Source organism: Eucyclogobius newberryi, unplaced genomic scaffold (assembly GCF_026437365.1).
Source record: "Eucyclogobius newberryi isolate DKJ021-1_F unplaced genomic scaffold, fEucNew1.0.hap1 SCAF_16, whole genome shotgun sequence".
Taxonomy (NCBI): domain Eukaryota; kingdom Metazoa; phylum Chordata; class Actinopteri; order Gobiiformes; family Gobiidae; genus Eucyclogobius; species Eucyclogobius newberryi.
The window spans coordinates 16,290,723-16,312,379 of NW_027315790.1; the positions used below are offsets into that span (position 1 = coordinate 16,290,723).

Consider the following 21,657-nt stretch of genomic DNA (forward strand, 5'->3'; position numbering starts at 1 on the left):
TCCGGCAAGTTATCACAGGATCTATTAAAGTTCAGAGGTGACCTGTTGGAGCAGACATGACGCCGCAAGATAAGAATAGCGAAAGAACTATGATGGTGAGCTCTGTGGACAGAGCTGTGAATCTGAAGCAGATGGCTCAGGCTGAGGTCCTGCTGGAGATAAAGACATGTTCCCTCAGGGACAAGCTCCAGGATGAGGAGAAAAATAGTGTGCTGAATCGGCTGAAGCTGAAAGACAGCTGGAGGTCAACCCTACGTCAGAGTAAAGCCACTGACATCAAGAAAGACATGGATGTCCAACAGCAGACCTTTGAGAGGCAAGTGGACACCCTAGACAGCATCATCAAGAACCTAGGGGTTAATGTGGATGAGGCCGATAACCAGTTGGCTCAGCTGCACCGCGCTCACCTAAAGCAAATACAAACTCTGCAGGAGCTGCAGAAGAAATGCATGGACTACTTGGAGCAGGGATGGAAGAACACCATGGATACAATCCAGAACCAGTACACGTCCCATAGAGAGCAAATTACAGCAGAAATTCAACAACAACACCAGGATATTGAGGACAACTCTTTCCTTAATCAATACAAATATGATGCGATGATGAGGGAGATCGCTGATTTGTACAAAAGGGGCATGTCATTCTATCAGAACCTCTACTTAAAAAACATAGATAAACTGGAGAAGATTCCTGATGCACAGCGGAAAAAGCACCAGCAACTATTGCAGAATCACATTGCCAAGCGCCAAGAGCTTGACTCCCTCATCAAAGACAACCATGACAATATCGAGTCCAAAGATAAGACCAATGCAAAACTGCAGCATCTACAGAAAAAGCTGCTTAAATTGCAAACGTTGCACAGTTTAGGTGATGATGGGCTGTCTGAGATAGAACAACAGCTGAGTGTCACCAATGAGGGCGTTAAAACTCTCAGGGCCGAGATGGAGTTGGAACGCTGCAGAAGCAGGAAAAGTCTGATTGCGCTCACTGTGGACAGTGACAAAGCAGCAAAGAAACTGCAGAATGTTGTCAACACTGGTGAGAGAATATTACGTCTCGCTAAACTTTCTAAGAAGCTGGAGGACAAGATGCTGATCACAGAGGAGCTGGAAGCTCCACCTGGAAATGAACTAACCGAAGAGGAAGAAGAGTTGTGGGAGTACCCTGAGCTAAAGTTATTCACCACCTGTCAGAATTTAGCTCTCCTGCAGCGGAAGCTTCTGAGGAGGCACAGAGATGCCAAGTATCGTGAAAATAATCAACTGCACCTCAAAATTCAGCAGCTACGGCAGCATCAGGAAAGCATGACGGTCAAACGGACATAGCTTCCCATGATCTGACATCAAAAAAGAATGTAGCTGCTGTGACCAGATGTCCCTGTTTACCATGGACAGTCCCAGTTTTGAGCTCTGTGTCCCATGTCCCAGCAGATGTGTCCAAAACCATTGATTTATCCCAGTTTTATTCAAGACATGTCCCAGTTGTCCCATTTTAAAGTTTCTTTAGCCAAACTAGAGAAAATCTGGCTTTAGAATAACAAAAACACAAAAGATGCACTAATTTCCACGGATAAAAGTCTCTCAGATTCAGATTATACACTGACTGCCATTGAGTGAGCCGTGAATGATCTGAGTGCAAAAAAATTTACTTAATTCCCTGTAATTTTTACTCTTTTATTATTACTTCCCCACTACAACCCGGATGTGTCCCAGTTTTTAGATTTGAAAATCTGGTCACCGCAGCAACACTCTAGACCAAAGTCGGACACCTATACATTTGAAGGCAGACCCTTTGGATGCGCACCCAGGACACACTGGACCCACGTCCAAAAAATACTCACCAGCGCACAGGTGCAATGGAATTGTATTTTCCAGTGCGGCCACCAAAAAGTTCAGCTTTGTCAAATGCGGCATCAAAGCCACTCTGATGCTCAAAACGCACCACAGAAACACTAGATACCCAGGACTGATAAATTCAGGAAGGTTTATCATGACGAAAACCTAACCTAAGATATGGACCATTTCAAAAATCCCTGATGGCCATTGCCCCCCTGAGTGTCACTGATATGTATGACATGAAATTTTGGGGTCTGGCTCTTGTTTATGGTTGGCTAGGCAACGCTTGTGGAAGAAACATCACATGCAGAGACCACACTTCATTGTAGCCATGGATTACGGTAATTTCCATCTGTATTCACAATTACAATATTACAATAACACTCATTCAGGGTAAACTGACAAAAATGGTCAAACTGGGGAAAAACAAAGTGTTTATTAAAATATAAAAGCTCATGGGCTTTTTTAAAATATGTCACAGCGTAAAATATACTTTTAAGATGTACAACTACAGTAGGTGGCGGTAACTTTCAGTTGGTTGCCAACCGCCATTACAAGTAACAACAACAACATATTCCCTTCAAATGACTGAAAAGTATATTATATTATAACCTGTCATATACGTATTAAACAGCAAAGTTCACCATACATGTTGCTTTTTATGGCGGCTGGCAACCAACTTTAAATGTGCATTTACTCTCATCTACTGGATTGAGTGGAGATCAACGGGGACCATAATACCAAGAAGGGGATTGTAGTGTAACACTACAACAACAATCGTTACCTCTATAATTGAGTGTGCGTCATAAAGCAGACACTATATGTTGTTTTCCAGTATTTTCCTGATTTTTGATGCGTTTCAACTCCTTAACACTTTCACCAATTTCAACAAATTCTTGTTTGGCTTGTGAAAAGATATGAACCTAAAATGGATATTCCAACAGATGTGGAAACTGAGTCCGAAGCGGTGGCCCGGTTCATGGCTACAAAGGCTCACATTAAGTTAAATACAACGCATCTTCATCAAGCTGATGGATATTCAGTTAAAGAGTTATTAAAGATCACCTCTATCCTTTATAATGCAATAAAGACAAATTCAAGTTTGACCTAAGTTCCCGAATTTCAGATCTCAAAGCAGCACTGCAGCTGGCATCAAAAGTCACTTCAAAAGAAGCATCTTTATATGACTTATTAGGAAAGGAAGAAGAGTTAAAGGAAATGCGAACTGCGGCAATTGTTCGACCTTTAGAAATAAATGAGACTGAAAAAGTATTAAGAGCTGTCATCAAAGAGATTTTGGAAAATGTGAAGAAAACAAAAGAAATGCTGGGCAAAGTAGTTTCTGATGAGGTGAGCCTCGATGCAAAGATTGAAAAAAAGAGGAGCTTGAGACCGGCGTTTATGGATGAATATGATAAGATTGAAGAAGATATCCAGTACAACCTATATGTTGAAAAGTTCAGAAACCTTTAATTTTTAGAGACTAAGCTAGATGAATACCACAGAATTGAACAGGAGAGATTTGAGGAAGCAAAACACATTAAGGATGCAACAGAAATTAAGGGAAGAAGATAAAACCCTGATCAAATGAGGATTCAGATCTCGATGTTCCAGAAGATAATGGTTCTTGCAGTGACATTAAGAATGGCTGTCCACCTAAGCTGCGTCCAACTAAAAATGGCATCTTAGCAAGCAGAGAAGCCAGGTTCTTTCGGAACATGATGATGTAATGCCTATTCTCTGGGCTTAGCCATTACATTGTGGGCTTGTGTTGGATTTTAGGTATTTAATGTTCATAATTATTAATGTTCATATTTATATTTAAAAGGGGCAACCTCAACCAACTCATTTTCTGAAAGGGAAGTACTCGATTCATTGACTGACAATTATAACTCTAAAAAGATAAATAAAAGGGTCAGACCCCTGGGGACAGCACTTGGTTCATGTGGTTAAAAAGTTAGTATATTTGTATTTTCAATGTTTATTTCTTGGTTATCTATTTAACATTCAAGTCAAGTGATGTCATAGTGTCATGATCTGTTTTGGTGTTTATAGTTTTCAGTCTTGCTCCTCTTTGTTCCCCCTCCCTTCTTGTTCTTCCTCTGGTTACCGCCCCCTTTGTCTCTCTGCTCACTCACAGCTGTACCTCATTTCTAATCACTAGGTGTAGTATATTAGGTTCTGCGTTCCTTTGTTCTTTGCGAGATTGTCTGTGATTGCCCTATTAGACCCAGCATTCGAGCGGGTTTTTCTGATCCGCTGTTTTGACTTTTTGACTCTGATTCCTGCCTGACCTTTGTTATTCCTGTTTGCCGTTACTGATCCTGGACTGCCTTGTGTTTCTCCTTCTGCCTGATCCCTGATAGCGCTATTAGCCATTAGCCCGTGTGCCAAACCTGGAAAAGATTTTGATTACGACTCTCGCCTGCTCTTCGACATTTGCCTGAAGATTTTGTATTTTTCTGTCTTATTTTGGATTAAAGTCATTGTTTAATTCTTAAGTCTCCCGCTCCGTAATTGGCTCCGAAGGACTTTTTTAAAAAGCGTTATTTAAGTCCGATGGACTAAAAAAGCATTATTTATTTACAGCATTTGTCCCACAATGGGGCAATTCCAGTGTTGCAACACAAAAGGTATAGAAGTAAAAACTTCAGGAGTAGCCCTGTCACTCCAAAAAACCTGAGTCTTTTCAGGAGGTAGCGTCGACTCTTACTTCCTGTCTGTGAGTCCAGTCCAGTTTGTGGTTCAGATGAACACCCAGGTACTTGTATGAGTCCACTTTCTCAATGTCCCTTCCCTGGATGTTCACTGGTGAGGGGGCAGTGGAGTGGCATTTGCACAAGTCCACCACCATCTCCTTGGTCTTTCCCGCGTTGATGAGGAGATGGTTCTGCTGACACCAGTCCACAAAGTCCTGCGGCAGCAGTCCTCGGTATTCCACATCATCGTCCATGATGAGTCCAATGATGGCAGAGTTGTCAGAACTTCTGCAGGACACAGCTGTCCGTGTCGTGTCTGCAGTGTACAGGGTGAATATAAATGCCGCGAGGACTGTGCCCTGGGGCGCCCCCACACTGCAGGTCTGAGTGTCAGACACACAGTCCTGGGTTCTCGCAAACTGGGGTCGGTCTGTGAGATAGTCCAGAATCCACTCTGCCAGGTGGTACTCCATACCAGCCGTCTCCAGCTTGTCCTTCAGGAGCAGCGGCTGGATGGTGTTGAAGGCGCTGGAGAGCACAAAGAACAGGTGGTCCAGGACTAGCCGCTTCATCAGATGGGACATGAGAGCTACCGGCCATAAGCTGTTGAGGTCTTTGGCCATGGTGTCTTGGGCACTGGTACCAAACAGGTCTTCCAGACCTGTGGTATCAACCTCAGCTTCAGGCTCATGTTGAAGACATTCTCCATAACTCCACAGTTCATCTGCGGAGGACTTAAGGAGCCTGGGGCTGATGCCGTTGGGTCCTGCTGCCTTCCTTACTTTGATCGTCTTCAGCACTCTCCTCACCTATGCTGCTGTGACAGTCAGTGGGTTTACATGCAAACAAAACAAATGTTATAAAAACTGTTTTTTTTTTTTTATTTGCATGTAAACACACTGAGTCAGAGGTTGGCAGGAGGACTGTGTGCTGGGGGGATGAGTGGGTCCGGGTGGAGTGGTGGGCTGATGGCCCGGAGCAGAGATGTGAAGAGGACTGGGTGTGGGCCATTGTCCAGCTGTGAAAGAGAGAGCATGCAGCTGTGCATGGGGAGGGGTGGGTGATTGATCGAATCTCAGGAAGTGAGAATTCACTGTAGGTCCCCCTCCGTCTGGATAGGGGTAACTTTGAAGCCTGAGATGGTTTTCAGGCTCCTCCACATTCCCTGAATGTTCTTCTGTTGCAGATGATCCTCCATCCTCCTCTTGTAGCCGGCTTCCACCTGCCTGATCTTCCTCCTCAGCTTCTTCTGCAAAGTCCTCAGCTCCTCCTTGTTCCCTGACTTGAAAGCTCTCTTCTTCTCCTTCAGCAGAGCCTTCAGTTCAGTTAATCCACGGCTTGTTGTTTGGAAAACAACGCACGGTGGGCACAGTGTTTTCAAAAGAAGTTTATGTAGTCCGTGATGTACTCTGTGATGGTGTTGCTGTCCTCCCCATGTGGGTCATAAAGCTCAGTCCAGACAGTGGTGCTGAAGCAGTCCCTCAGAGCCTCCTCGCTCCGAGCTGCCCAGGGGAAGGAGGGGGGAAGAACAATAAGCCTTCTTGGTGTTGGCAAAGCACAAGTCCAGTGTTTTATTGTCTTTGTTCGGGCATGTAACATACTGGGTGTATGTTGGCAGAACAGAAGAGGAAGAGGCGTGGTTGAACAGGAAAAAATGCAATAAAAGTAGAGGCCTGTCTCACATCTTCAGGAAGCTTGTTCCAGATTATAGCAAAAAAATGTGTCAGATTATCCATGTTTATTCTTGACCCTTAGTCCCTGAGGTCCTCAGAGTCCGAGATGGTTCATATGGTACTAACATGTCCGAGATGCACTTTGGTCCTAGGCCATGGAGACTTGTACACAAGCAGAGCTTTGATTTCAGTCTAGTCCTCAGCTGGAAAAGTTCTTCAGCTGGAAAAGTTGTTTTGCATCCACACAATGATGTGTTGAATGCAGTGACAGAGTGAATCCACTGGTCCATATTCACCTGCCGACAGTGAAATATAGATCTGAGTGTCTGCATAATTGTGATAGGACACATTTTTACTGCGTATCAACTGACCTAATGGCAGCATGTAAAGGTTGAACAGTAGGGGTCCCAGGATTGACCCTTGTGGCACTCCACAGGTCAGGGTAATGTGGTCTGAAACACAGTTACCAATTTCAACAAAGTACTTCCTGACTTCCAGATAGAACCTTTACCAATTTATGGCAGTGCCAGTGATGCCCACCCAGTCCTCAAGTCTCTGTAAGAGGATCCCATGATCGAAAGTGTCAAAAGCAGCACTCAGATCTAACAGAATTAAGACTGAGGCTTTGCCCGCGTCAGTGTTCAGGCGGATGTAATTTGTCACGTTGACAAGAGCAGTCTCAGTGCTGTGATGAGGTAGAAAACCTGACTGAAAAACATCAAATGAGTTATTTATTAAGAGGAAATCTGTGAGCTGTTGGTAAACAACCTTTTTCAAGGACTTCGCCCCAAAATGGCAGATTAGAAATGGGCCGGTAATTACTCAGTACTAAAGCATCAAGACTGCTCTTTAGGAGAGGCTTCATGACCGCAGTTTTCAAAGACATTGGGAATGTTGCAGATTGAAGCGACATGTTAACTATGTGAGTGAGTGGTGCTAACAAACTGTTCAGCACAGACTTTAGAAATCTGGTGGGTTACACTTTGACGCAGCATGTAGATGAACTCAGAAGATGATTATCTCCTGGACAGTTTTGTCAGTTACTGGTGCAAAGTGAGTTAGCTCTAAGTGTCTAGGTGGTTTTAGGGTTATTTTTTGCATTGTATGATTTTTAGCATTTTTAATGCCCTGAACTTTGTCATAAAAAAATAATGCAAACTCATTACAGATGGATGTAGAAATGAGTTCTAACGGTAGCGGAGCTGGAGCTGTGGAAAAACAGGAGACGCAAGTTGTAACCGCAGCTTCCAATTATTTCAGAAAAATATCCTTCCCAAGCTCTACATAAAGGTTGTACATGTACAACTTCTCTGTAAATCTCTCTTTGAACCTAGAGCTTTGACTTTCACCATTTCCATTCGGCCCGGCAACACTCCCTTTCCTGTGCCCTGACCGAATCATAATTTTTCCATGGCCTTCTGCATATTTTTAACAATTTTAGCCTTCATGGTACCAATATTTTAAATTTTGCGGTCTGGCTCAGGGACTACTATTATTATTGTATGAATTGTTGTTGTTGTTGATGCTGCTGTTTTAATGGCGGCTGGCAGCCAACTGCAAAGGTGCATTTACTGCCATATACTTTATTCTTTAGACTTTTATTGTATGATTGAAATAGATTTTGGCTCTTGTTTAATGTTGCAAGGTAACAGTTGTGGAATTATCTCTAGCTATGCAATATTTGCTTGTTAATGAACATACATTCTGTAATCACGCTTCGTTGTAGCCATGGGCTGATTTTTGTCCATTGTCTTGCATTCACTCTCTCAATACTCTTTTATTCACCAGCATACTATTGTATGTTTTTAGCAGTAGGGGAAACTGGAGTCAGGCATACTTTTTGTTGCTGTTGTGTTACTTTCAATGGCGGTTAGCAGCCAACTGAAAAGGTGCATTTACCGTCACCTACTGTAGTTGTATGTCTTCAAAGTATATGTTCTAAGATATACCGAGGTTGAGCTAGAGGAAGAGAGAGAGTAATTTGAAATATAATCATATTCCCTTCATATGACTGAAAAGTGTGTGTTGCTGGGTTGCTTTTAATGGTGGTTAGCAGCCAACTGAGGTGCATATACTGCCACCTACTGGATTGAGTGTGGACAAGAGATCAACGGAAACGGAATACCATGTAACGGAATACCAAGATTATAGGGTGAAAAAGCCGCTCTTAACTCCATAATCTTAAATAAGCAACCACAGCCTTAGATGATTTTTGGGACTGGATTGTAAAGAAAATTCAGCACATTGAATTCCTGTTCATTTGGAAAGCATAAAACGATTTAAGTTCTTTCTCTTTCATATGCCCTTCTCGTACAGTGAATCAGCACATGCTCAACAGTTTCTGGTTCTGACAGTAATTACACAATGACCTATTGAGTCCAGCAGTTCCAATAGTCCTGGCAAAGTTCATACACATGACTTTTAATAAAGTCATTAAAGGCTTGCTTTCAGGTTTGCTTATTTCAACCACCACATCAATTGATGGCCTGCTTAAGGGAATTTTTAGCCAGCGAATTAGCCATTTCATTACTATCCACCCCGACATAGGCAGGAACCCAAATGAAGGAGACCCTCGCATCCTTCCTGGACAGAGAGAGTATCAAATAGAAGCTGTTATATAGAATATACTATCTGCAATCTGTTGTTGTTGTTGTTGTTTTATGGCGGTTGGCATCCGAGTGTTGCATTACCGCCAGACTTTATTCCTCAGACGTTTCGTAGTCCTCAGACTCTGTCGTAGTCCGTAAAAGTACTCCTCCCATTGCTTTGGCGTTACAAAGCCCATGAGGTCATGATGTGTTTTTGTGACTAGAATAGTTGTTGTGTCAGAGACCAACCGGCCTTATTCCAGGGAGACTCTTCTTAACCTTCCTCGCCCTCCTTGACGTTCGGTGCTTTGGAAGTACAAAGCCCATGAGATCATGGGACGTCTTTGTTGTTTTACATAGCCCATGAGGTCATGGGACGTCTTTGTCGTTTTATCCTTTAGAAGTCCTTCTTCCATCACTTTGGCGTTTCTAGGCCCATGAAGTCCAAGCGCGTTAGAACATCCTCTTGCTCCTCATCCTCGGCTCAGTCTCCAACACCCCCCACCTCTATAAACGTTTACCCAGCCCTGTGCTACATAAGTAAGCAACCACAGCCTGACACAAACCCTGTGACTGGATCGCCAGAACGTTCCGCAGATTGAACTCCCGCCCATTATTCCGAAACCACAAGGCCAAGGCCCTTTCCGTATCATAAGCCTTACAGCAAATCAGTACATGCTCGACAGTCTCTGGCACCCGACAGTGACCACACAGACCGGTCGGATGTTTGCCTATCCTACTCAGTGACCAATTGAGTCCAGTATGGCCAATCCTCATGCGGGCGAAGGCCCTTTCCTCCCACGCGTTCCTGCCCATAGACCCGCAAGGACCCACACTACCCTGTATGTGATAGAGATGCCGTCCAGTAACACAGTGGCTCCAAAATTCCTGCCAAAGGCCGACCACATGACTCTTGATAACGGGCTTGATTTCAGACTTGCCCAACTCAACCGCCACATCAATTGATGGCCGCCGAAGGGAACGTTTAGCCAGTGCATCAGCCATTTCGTTACCATCCACCCCCACATGCGCAGGGACCCAAATGAAGGAAACCCTCACATCCTTCCTGGACAGGGAGAGCATCAGACAGAAGATGCCATTCAACACATCCTGTCTGCAATCCGATTCCCCAGATTTAATGCTTTGCAATGCAGAAAGGCTGTCAGAGGCCACCACAATGCCGCAACACTGCAAAGCAGATTCCGCCCATTTCAACGCCAACTGTATCGCTATAAGTTCCGACGTGAAAACAGAAAGGCGATCTGTCAACCTCTTCTTGACCGCTAGCCCCAGGTCAGGCACCGTATCTGCAATCTGTTGTTGTTGTTGTTGTTGTTGTTGTTTTATGGCGGTTGGCATCCAAGTGTTGCATTACCGCCAGACTTTATTCCTCAGACTTTGTCCTGATTTACCAGCGATGATCTGTTCTTGTGTTGTTGCTTGATGGCATCACCATTAGAATGATGTCATATAGCATATTTACCTTTTATGAAGACGTACTACAATAAAGTCTAAAGTCTAAAGAGACGAAGGAGTCTAGAGAATCCTTCGTCTCTTTACCTCATGGGCTTTGTAACACCAAAGCAATGGAAGGAGTACTTTTACGAACTACGACAGAGTCTGAGGACTACGAAAAGTCTGAGGAATAAAGTCTGGTGGTAATGCAACAATTGGATGCCAACCGCCATAAAACAACAACAACAACAACAACAACAAGTCTAGAGAATAAAGTCTGACGGTAATGTAACACCAGCCGCCATAAAACACCATAGAAGAAGAAGAACTGCCATAAAGAAAGTCTAAAGTCTGGCGGTAATGTAACACGCGGATACCAAGCGCCATAAAACAACAACACAAAACAACAACCGCCATAAAACACCAAAGAATAAAGTCTGGCGGTAATGTAACACTTGGATACCAGCCGCCATAAAACACCAAAGAAGAAGAAGGGGAATAGCAGAATTTTAAAGAATAAAGTCTGGCGGTAATGTAACACTTGGAAACCAACCGCCATAAAACAACAACAAAAACAACAACCGAAGAACTACAGTAGGTGGCGGTAAATGCATCTTTTCAGTTGCCTGCACCTATTCAGTTGGCTACAAACCGCCATTAAAAATAAAACAACAACAAATATTAAACTTTAGCTACAGGTTAAGTACAGTTGGCGTTAGTCATTTTTGGCTACGGTGAATATTTTATGTTGTCTAAAATTTGAAAAAAACGTAAAATACATAATATGGAAAAAGAGATGAAATCAACGACACAGTCCTCAAAGGAACTCTGTAGTAAAAACGTCTCCAAAGAGAAAGATGGTGATTCAAGGAGTGATAAAAAGCTGACTGTATCTCAGAAGTTCATCAAACTGAAGAGAGATTTAAACATAATGGAAACCAAAATTCAAGCTGCTGCAGAGGCTCGACAAGTTCAAAGCAGCAATGAGATTGAGAAAGCTCGCAAGATAAGATTAGAACTTCTTGAAGGTCATAACTTATCCAGCAAGGACAAAATTGAGGAGATTTGCAAATGTTTGTACACCACTAAAGAGATGGTGATCATCCAAGAGGTGCAGGCTGCACACAGCCACCAACAGCAGCTATTTGACGAGCTATTAAAAGAAAAGAAAAAAATTATCGATGCCATTCAGCAGGACCTAAAGGCCAGAGACGACAGCTTTGTGGCAGATCTAAAGACGCAAACAGAGGAACTTAAACTAATGATGGAAAAAATGGAGGAACAGGACAAAATTTTGACAAAGACATATCGAGAAGAGCTGGAACAATGGAAGGAAACTGTTCAGAAGGAGGAAGAAACTAGAAGCACTGAAGAAAAGACAGTGTGGGAGGAGCGTATGAAGAGTCTTTTGGACACAGAGATAGATAAGATATTGAAGAGCCAGCAGGCTTTGGCGGAATATCACGCCCAAATTTACCATTTGATGTTTGAAGCATCTGAAAACTTAAAGATTATCAGAAACAATGAAGTTGATCATTTTCAGACTCAGAAGCTGGATATACACCAGGTTGAATCCGAAAGAATCTTTATAGAGCAGAAAATTGGAAAGCTGAAAGCAGATAACACTAAAGTCAAGACAATGCACAACCAGATGAAAACTAAAGTATATAGTTTAAAGTCTGAGCTTGCAAAACTGAGTAAACAAACCACCAAAGAAAAAGAAAAACGTATGGAAAAACAGCAGAAGGAGTTGAACCGTAAAACTCAGGATTATGAACGCCTTAAGAAGAAGAGACTTCACTTTGCTGTTGCTGATGCCATGCAATTTGAGAATATGTGGCTCACAGAAGAAGCGGAGGTGAAGGAGCTGGTGGAGAGAGCTTTGTATATCGATTCCATGATCTACGAACATATCTTGCGAGTACCCTGGGAGCAACCAAATTTGAGCTTTGTAAAGCCAGGGAAGAGATGGAAGGAGAGAAGCGCAGTTTCCCACACCTCGAAGTGCTGTCAGGACCAGGCTGACGGCACACAATCCAATGCAGACAATGGAGCCATGGAGGTAGAAAGTGTTTACAGTGAGAGCGAGTCCGAGGAAGAGGTGGGGAGTGTAACAGAGGAAAGGAGCGGCATGGCCACCCCCAGGACTGTGAAGAAACTAGTGGAAATATTATGTGACGAGGCAGGTTTCTTGTTAGAGGTTAAAATTGTGAAACTGCTCGATACCTTGGATGAAAAGGAGCGGACTCCTATCAAAATGGGCTATCTATTTCATACTCTTGGCATTAAGGGAAAAGATGTGCCGAAGTTGGTGGATTTCCTGCATAATTATGGCCTGCAGTGCCCCAAGGAGAGTGAAGATACTGCGGCAACAAAGTCCAGTTGCTCCACAGATGTAGAAACCAGTTCCGTTGCCCCAGTAACTCCTGACCCCATTGATCGGAATGATGTCCTGCAAGCTCTCAAGTCTTTCCTTGACAAGCAGGGAAAGGTGAAATGGAGTGTGCAGAGTCTGAAGGCATGGGACTTTAAAGACAAGGCCTACTGGGAAAGCCTGGGCAATGTCATCACAAGTGACAAACTGAAGATCTGGGAGGTGACAGAGAAGAAACTTGAGCAGCATCAGGCTGTCCTCAGTGACATCCTCAAGCTCATTCAGGAGATCCAGAGTCTGCAGCTGGAGAACACAGAGCTGCATATGGTGCACTTGCTTCTGCGGCAGGTGCCAATGGTCCAACCTTAGATGCCACAATCCAGACCTCTGGACATGGACCTGGACACTCCTCATCTGCCTGGGTGACCTCTACTATACTAAATGCTATACTTCATTCCTCAAAAAAGAAAAATACTGTGACAAAAATACACTGGAGCACTAGGCTTGCTTTTTCAAACAATTCAGTTTTTTTTTAAATAATACAAATATATTTGTCAAGATGAGAGAGTCAAACACTCGCACAATCCCCCATAAAGATCCTACAAGCAAATTTGTGAGCCGGGAGTGTACTTATGACTACTTGTACAACCCGGTGGCTGCCCACGAGTCCGAAGGTTCACTGGTCCGAAGGTTCACTAGTCCGAAAATTCTGAAATTTTAAGGTTCACTAGTCCGAAGGTTCACAGGTCCGAAATTTCCCAGAAATTTTAAGATTCACAAATCCGTAGGTTCACTGGTCCGAAGGTTCGCTAGTCCGCTCTACTCGCGGCTCTCCTCACCAAAGCTGTGTCTCTGTGCAGCGGGCTCTCCTCGCCTCCCTTTGCCCTACACACTGGCTTTTAAGACTTTTCTAGTGTTGATGCACTTTTTATGATTAAACTCTCTTTCCATAACCGACTTGTTTCTGTGCATAGCCTGAGCTCCTTATCGTATTATTAATGAATGAATTAACTCCGAGATTAAACCGTTTTCCAGTAGCCGCAGCGCGGTCAAATAGCGCAGCAGTTTCAGGAGCCGCGGCACAAAATAACAGCAGTTTTGGCCACGCGCCGCGGCTCTGTAGACACTCTCGTCTTGGCGAGCTGAATTTCCTTTTTGACTACCAATCCTACGGTGATGGGATCACACGTATTTCTATACTTATGATCAAATGAAGGCATAGAGTGGAGGATTCTGATCATGCATATTTCTTATGATAAAATGAAGGCATAGAATGGAGGATTCTGTTCACGAATTTTTCTTATGATCAAATGAGCGCATAAAGCGGAGGATTCGATATGTTCCCTTGTTATTTTCATATACACAGTACACTTGCGGCGCCACCTGTGAGCAGCTGGTGCACTAAACGTGACGAGCCCCAGTGCGTGTCTTCGTGCTTCGTGCGCATTTTACAGACTGACTACATCACGATGCCGTCTGCACCTTCACTTTAGCCCTATGAGGAACTTTCGGACTAGTGAACCTTCAGACCATTGAACCTTCTGACTAGCGAACCTTCGGACCAGTGAATCTTCGGACTAGTGAACCTTTAAAACCTTCGGACTTGTGAACCTTCGGACTAGCGAACCTTCGGTCTCGTGGGGGGTAACCGTATAACCCAGTTTACAGTCTCGACAGAAGGAGACCATATCAAGTCCAGTTTCAAGGCCTACACGTCCAAGGACTGAGTGCTGAAAATCCCAAAGTTTTGATCTATGTTCAGTAATCTTCCTCACTACCAGCCACTATTGACCGGCGATGGAGAGGTCACACTTAGCAATACAAGAGACACTGCATCAACTGGCCAGTGTTGCTAGAAATGCCTCATCATGGCTGCAGAACGACAACAACTTTTCATTGCAATATTGCAGTAACTTACTGGCTATTCTGGTAACAAAGGCAAAATGGGCTTACCGTATATTTATACTGCGGGAAGGTCATTTTAATTACAGCAATGCATACATTCACTATTATTAGTGTTTACATGGTTACAGTTACAGATGGTATTAAATGTATTTATATTTAATAGAATTAACTAATTAAATTATATTAAATATACCAAGGGGGGGTATTCTCTATTGTATCGAGACTATCTCTCCACTAAGTTACATATTCCATATGTGCGGGAGCTGAACCACGAAGTGTCAGGTGACGTGGATAATTATTTAAGACACCCCACCTGTGAGGTGGCTGATGAGACAATAAAGGCACCTGAGAACATTTCTCTCTCTCTCTCCCCCAGCTTTTTTTTTTAACGGTATAGTCTAAAACACATACTTTCGTACAACTACAGTATGTGGCAGTAAAGGCACCTTTTCAGTTGGCTACCAACTGCCATTGAAAGAAACACAGCAACAACAAATATTGTTCTTACATGTATTTTTGCTTGTGGTCCAAAATTATACTCCTTAGATGGGATGACCCTGGGTCAGAGCAGTTGGCACTCCTGGAGATTCCACTATGGGAACAGAAATATGACACTTATGTACAATAGAATATGTAGGGGACCCATCTGTCCCAAAAAGACGTTTGAAACACAGTACCTTTTCACAATTCAAGACAAAGTTGCAGAAAGCAAAGCAAAATGTTGGCTGGATCAGGAATGTTACCCATCAACCATGGACAAGAACACTGTCTTCAGACTTAATGCTTACTGTGTGATCTAAACTTGTAACTAAATCATGTTTTAGTTTAGTTGGCCATAAGAACCAATAAGTGTTTGAAATGTGTTCCTTTACATATTTAATGTATGTCCTCATTAGCTGCTAATGATGTGTGTTCATTGACATTGTTGCAGTATTTTGTTATAGTTCATTAGGGGCGCTGGGGCAACTATGAGTTAAAGTCATTCCCACTCTAGGCCACACTTCTGAGGTTAAATAAAAAAAGAAGATCAAACGAGCCTCTACCCTCGCTCTTCCCTTCGGCTCTTGATCTGAACCTCTGCCAGGACACACCAGGTCGTGGACCCCAGGGGCCCCTACCCCACCAGGGAGAGGGACCATTGTCTCCTAAACTCTGCCTCCCAGCAATGGCGGAAGCGGACATCTTCATCAAAGAATGCACAGGTCAACGAACCTTGGACTCATCAAACTCTTCAAATGCTAAACCCTGCAAGGATCAGCGCCATAGACAGCTCTAAGGACCCAAAGAGCTCTGAGGACCCAAAGAGCTCTGAGGAGGCCCTGCTCCACATCTGAGCCTTTCCTTGGACACGTGAGACCTGAGAGTGGCTGATACTGGCAGAGTGGCATTAAAGTCAGGGTCCCTTGGATTATTCTACTAGAATTAATCAAAACTGAAATCGTAATACCAGCATTTCTTTTAACTAAGTCGAGCCCAGGCACAGCCTGTGTAACCAAATGTGTATTTAATTGCTTTTATATTTTGTTAAACCACACAAAATCATTCTGATTTATAGCGCCCTTTTTTTATTGATCTTTTTAGAATTATAATTGTCAGTCAATGAATTGTGTACTCCCTTTTAAAAAGAACAAGCTTCAGATGATGCCCTTTTTAGAAATATATATGAACATTAACTACCTAAAATCCCAGAGAATATACATTACATCTTGGTACAAATGTGTGAGGAATAAACGAGTATGAATGCCCTACAAATACATCAGGTGACACATTTCCTATGAGGGACATTAGTCTTTCTGTAAATGAATATGTAATGAGTAGATGAATGAATGAATGAATGAACATGCTGCACTTACATTCTTTAACTCTGTTACAGACGCTTGTGATGAGGTGGTTCATCTCTGTCCAACTCAGGGTTCGGGATTACTTTGGGCTGCTGAAGATTCCATTGTTGGAAAAAGAGGAATGTTCAATTACTATATTAATATTCATACTAATATTAATTCAGCTGCTATTTTGTGTGTGTTTATACATAAAATGATGATTGAATCGTATTTTACTGGTGTTTGAGCATGGTGTTACAGAGCTCTTGTGTGTTCAGAAACACAGACAGGGGAATGAACAGACCAGGCTTTAGCTCCTAAGCTTTGGGGAATTCACTGTAAACCAGAACAGCAACGTGAGTTTATATGTTTCATGTCAACAAAACACTAAACCAGAAAAAAGTTCACTCATTAAATAAGTTATATCTCCAGTAAACAATATTCCAGATTAATAAAGTTTTATTTTATCCTGGTTAACTACTTAAAATTTGGTTTGGGTTCACTGTTTTTTTTTTTGTTTTTCGGTAATAAATTACCTTTTGGGTCTTTTGGGCCCTTAGGAGACAGAGTGTGACGTCAACTATTTTGTTCATGTTGTGGAGGCAGGGGGAGAATGGGCCAGAATGGGGTCATTCAGACCCTGGGAGGATAGTACAAGGGTTAAAAATGCTTACGGTTCGTAATAATAGACTTTTGTGAACATTTTGAGGAACTGCTCTTTTTTTGGCATTTATTTTTTTGTGGACAGTTCAGAAGTCTTTTTTTTTGTATTGTATACCTTGATTTAGCAGTATAAAATCATATTAAGTTCAAGGGCTCTAAGAGTGATCCTTGTGGAACTCCCTTTACAAGTGTGGCAAGCGAGTGTTTTAATATTGCCACTGGAGATTAATCCAGAAAAATAATTCTACTAAAAGGACACACAGGTAAATTCATTGAACGAGGCAGTGCTGAATGAATAAGTTACATGATTTTATTTTTGGTTCGCAGAGGTTTAACTGGTGGATTCACAGTCTTTGGTCATCTCTTCACATTACATCAAATACACATGTTCACAGTATGTTCCAGATATAAAAGCAAAAGAAAACAAAGACGGTACACAGAAAACAGTAAACAAAACGGTGATTAAAAGGGCCAGTGCCGTTGGATCTCCACAGCCTAAAGAGAGAGGTTTAGACATTAGGCTTATGTTGGCTAGACCCCCACCCCCAAGGCTCCCCACGACGAGTCATTACGTTCCTGCCCGACCCGCTCGAAGGTACTAATAATGTATAGATTTGCGAGACATTGAAAAATACATTTACCTGGGCCTTACGAGACAACCCTCTCGACAACCCTCTCGACAGAAGTGGCAGACAAGGAACGCAAAATAGCCAGCGTCTTAGTTTTGCATGAATATTTCTTTGTACAAAATATAACAATATTTTCCATACAGCTTTAGCATGTATGTAATGCTAGAGACAGAGACATGGGGGAGAGTCCATTGAGAGTCATATTTGGGATAAAACATGCCAGACCTACTCAGGTATTATAGTGTACAGTGTTTTCCCATGTATTTAAAATAGTGAAGAAAAAATAATTGCCTTATTTTTTTATTTTTTGCAGAATAGCCTAGGCACATATCCAATCACTGTTACAATTGTGTTGAACTGTAGGTCAACTCTTGGCCCGCTCTCAATTCACTTTATAGTAAATAGTATGAGACTACTATTAACATTATGCCTGAAGTATTTTTGCACTGAAGACCGTCCCTTGTTGCTGGAAAAAAACAAAAGGCAGATCACTTGCTGCTAAATTACAAACACATTGAACCTTTTCACCCTCATCATTGGAACTACCCACAGTGGACCTTATAGCACTGGGGCCATTGTGATTTATAAAAGCCAAAAGGCCAGTGATCAATGCAGGTGCTCTGTGTCCAACCTGCAGCCTGTATCGACCGACGCACGGGTCCTGTTGGTTCAGTTGTGCATAAAATTCATTGCCACTATCTTTGGACATGTATAGTCCCAGCGCCTGCGGGTTCCTCTCCTCTCTCATTCTCCGTCTTTGTTTACCTTTAACCATTGTAATTGAGTATACAAAGAGGTCAGTTAAGTGTCATTGATCAGACCAGGGTCCTGTCCATATGATGTACTGCATGTTGTCCAAGTATTTGGTCTTAACACCGGTCTATAGCCTCCAGGATGGAAAGTAGCTTTAGTTAGACAGGGCTGTTAATCCATGCAGGGAGTGTGGGTCATCTGTTTTGTGCTGGAAGGACAGAAAACAAACACTGGAACATGATCAGTGGTGGCATTTTTTTTAAATAGGTCTTATTAAATATTGCTGAAGCATTTCCAAAAGCCTCACAAATATATGAAGCATTATAATAACACGATATGAGCGTAACATCAAGGGCTATTTTGGATTATAGTTCATGCTAAAACTTTAAAGCAAAGATAAGATAAGATAAGATATTCCTTTATTGTCCCACATGGGGAAATTTCATTGGTGCAATGCAGGTAGATACAGAGGTAGATACAGAAGAACAGATCACTTATAGGAAGTCTGAAAAACACTTTCAGTAGAAGATCTCCTATAAATAAATAAAAACTCCCATAGACAAATAAATAAATAAATAAATAAATACCATTGCATGTGATCCCGACAGTAATTGCACATGAATATGTGTCACGACAGCACATAGATTGCACATGAATTTCACAGTAATTGCACATGAATTCAAAGGTCTATAAGGTTATTATTCTGTTTATTAATATCAATTTATTTTACTTTTATTCATACCATCTATCCAACAGAGTAAATGAAATGCAGAGTAGGCTAGTCTTGATATATTTCTTACAGTTTGAAAGCTACTGTAAGATGCCACCCTCGAACCTAGGTTGCTTTTGTTTTCAGCCCCACTAATCGTAAATTGTTCCCGTTACTTTGGAAAACTGCTTTTGTTCTCCCTTTGCACAAACGAGGCTAGGAAAAAAATATTTGAATAATTTCTGTCCAATCTCAAAACTATCCTGCCTAGCAAAACTCTACCAGGTGTGTGCTTTTTTAACCAACTATTCCATTTTAAATAGCTAATAGCTACTAATAGTCTGGATTTAGACCAGGACATAGTACTATCACAGCTGCTACCAAAGTTATAAATGATATTGCTGTTGCATTGGATAATCATGAAGAATGTGCTGCTGTTTTTGTTGATTTGCCTTTGATTCTGTGGATCACTGTATTCTCTTGGATTGTCTGGATGTTATTGGGTTCGACACAAATTCTAAAAATGGTTTTCAGATTACCTCACAAATAGAGCTCAAGCTGTGCTGATGGCTTTCAATCTGAATGGTCTTACCTTAATAAAGGCTCTGTCCTTGGACCACTGTTATTTATATAAACTTAATTGGGCATAATCTAAAACACAGTAGCATCCTCTTGTATGCAGATGATGCAAATATCTATACCAAGGCACCTTCTTGTGCACAAGTGATTCAATATATTCAAGACAACTTTTTACTCCATCCCACAAAACTGTATGAATTCAAATAAAATAAAATGTATGCTGTTCTCCAAAAGACACTCTAGTGACCCAAAACATTTATCTATTGTCACGCTTTATCGCAATATGATTGAACAGGTACTCAATTACAAATGTTTGAGCATCTGGGTCGATGATAACCTCTCCTTCAACAAACACATACAAGAGCTGACATATAATCTTAAAGCTAGATTGTCATTCTTCTTTATACATAAAATGTGTTTGCCCCTTCACTGTAGAAAACACTTAATCCAGGCCACATTTCTCTCGGTTCTAGATTATGGTGATATATTATATATATATATATATATATATATATATATATATATATATATATATATATATATACATTTTACAGCAGCAGTGTTAAAACCTCTGAACTCAGTTTTCATTCAGGATTAAGGTTCATTACAGGAGAAGGATTAAGAACTCACCACTTTCAATTATAATCTAAAGTAGAATAGCAATCATTGGCTGCAAGAACAGAACAGTTCTGACTTTTTCTTTATTCATAAGGTTCTTGTCGGCAATTTGCCTGATTATTTATCAAGTTTGTTGCACCTCTGCTACTTTAGTTTTATCTTACAGTCCCATTGTGACAATACAGAGACAGGAAAAAAGGCATTCAGCAACTTTGCTCCCTCCCTGTGAACAAAATACAGATACTTTTTATATTGAATCATTTAATGCATTTTAATTGTTTTAAAGCACTGGTCAAGGGCTACCCTCAGTGCCAGTCTTCTTGTTTTACATAATTTTATCTCAGTGTATGTGTACATGTATTGGTTAATTTTACTGAATGTTTTATTTGTGTTTTAGTATCCTGTGTTTGTCTTTTGCTTATTCTGTATTGTGGTTTAACAGGGTACCCATGACAATTATAACTTTTCTCATTGTGTTCCCTGTATAAATAAACTAAAATTAAATTGAAAAAAAAATACACATTCACATTTCTGCAAAAACCACGTACTCATTCATGCAAATTCTCAGTGAACAAAGTCACTCATTCATCCAAACCATAGCTGTTTACGAGTACATGGTATCGAACATTTTGTATATAAATTATGTGTATGAGTTCTACATCTTACATCGCTTATTAAATAAAAGGCTGACTTTCCAGAGTTGATTTGTCAAGCGTCACCGCACTATAACAAAGTCCATTTTTGCTCTCCCTTGAATATTATCAATTTGTTTTCTTTAATTCAGACCAATGGGATGTTCTTTCATACCATAACATGTTTCAGATGCTTCAATGGTAGAGAACAGGGCCATATTTCCAGAAGAAAGAGATACATTATTGACTAGGAATACGCCAAGATATTTGAGATGGACAATAATAAACACAAACATTAGACTTTGGAGGCAATTGGGATAGGAAACCCACTCATAGGGGGCCTATCAGCTTTCACAAACCTGGGATAATAGCCTAGAGAAGTGGGACTGAAGATGGCGCTGTCCCACTACCACTGCAGGTAGTTAAGGTGTTATGACACCTTAAAAGTACATAAGATATATGGGTAAGAGTTTTCAAAGTTTTTATTTAACTTCTTGTTTTTAGTCTAGTCTATTTTTTGGTAAGTTTTTCTTTTGTTACTTTTTTATGAAGGAACCCTTACAAACTGTGCCCCCAAAAAAGTAGTAAAAACTTAATGAACAGAAAGGTGGACCTGGTGGGCCGGCCAAACAGAACTAACAAGTGCGACACCGAGCCCACTCGAGCACTAGGAGCCAGTGCTGACACCTCTGACTAAAAATGCAAAAAAAAACTTACCTGAGCCC

At 41.6% G+C, this 21,657-nt stretch overlaps 2 protein-coding genes and 1 pseudogene across 2 annotated transcripts; all 3 read left to right on the forward strand.

Moving 5' to 3' along the window:
• Window positions 1-56: 56 nt before the first annotated feature.
• LOC140362315 (dynein regulatory complex subunit 2-like) lies at window positions 57-1,325 on the forward strand. The gene has a single exon (XM_072448429.1). It carries the CDS (start codon window positions 57-59, stop codon window positions 1,323-1,325), a length of 1,269 nt encoding a protein of 422 aa, XP_072304530.1.
• Window positions 1,326-2,721: 1,396 nt separating this feature from the next.
• Window positions 2,722-3,565, forward strand: LOC140362316 (clusterin-associated protein 1 pseudogene; annotated as a pseudogene).
• A 7,469-nt stretch (window positions 3,566-11,034) lies between these two features.
• LOC140362291 (dynein regulatory complex protein 1-like) lies at window positions 11,035-13,059 on the forward strand. Its single transcript, XM_072448403.1, has one exon. It carries the CDS (start codon window positions 11,035-11,037, stop codon window positions 12,991-12,993), a length of 1,959 nt encoding a protein of 652 aa, XP_072304504.1. The 3' UTR covers window positions 12,994-13,059.
• The last annotated feature ends 8,598 nt before the right edge of the window (window positions 13,060-21,657 follow it).

Coding starts and splice junctions, on each gene's coding strand:
- LOC140362315 (XM_072448429.1), top strand. CDS start 57: ATGACGCCGCAAGATAAGAATAGCGAAAGAACTATGATGGTGAGCTCT.
- LOC140362291 (XM_072448403.1), top strand. CDS start 11,035: ATGGAAAAAGAGATGAAATCAACGACACAGTCCTCAAAGGAACTCTGT.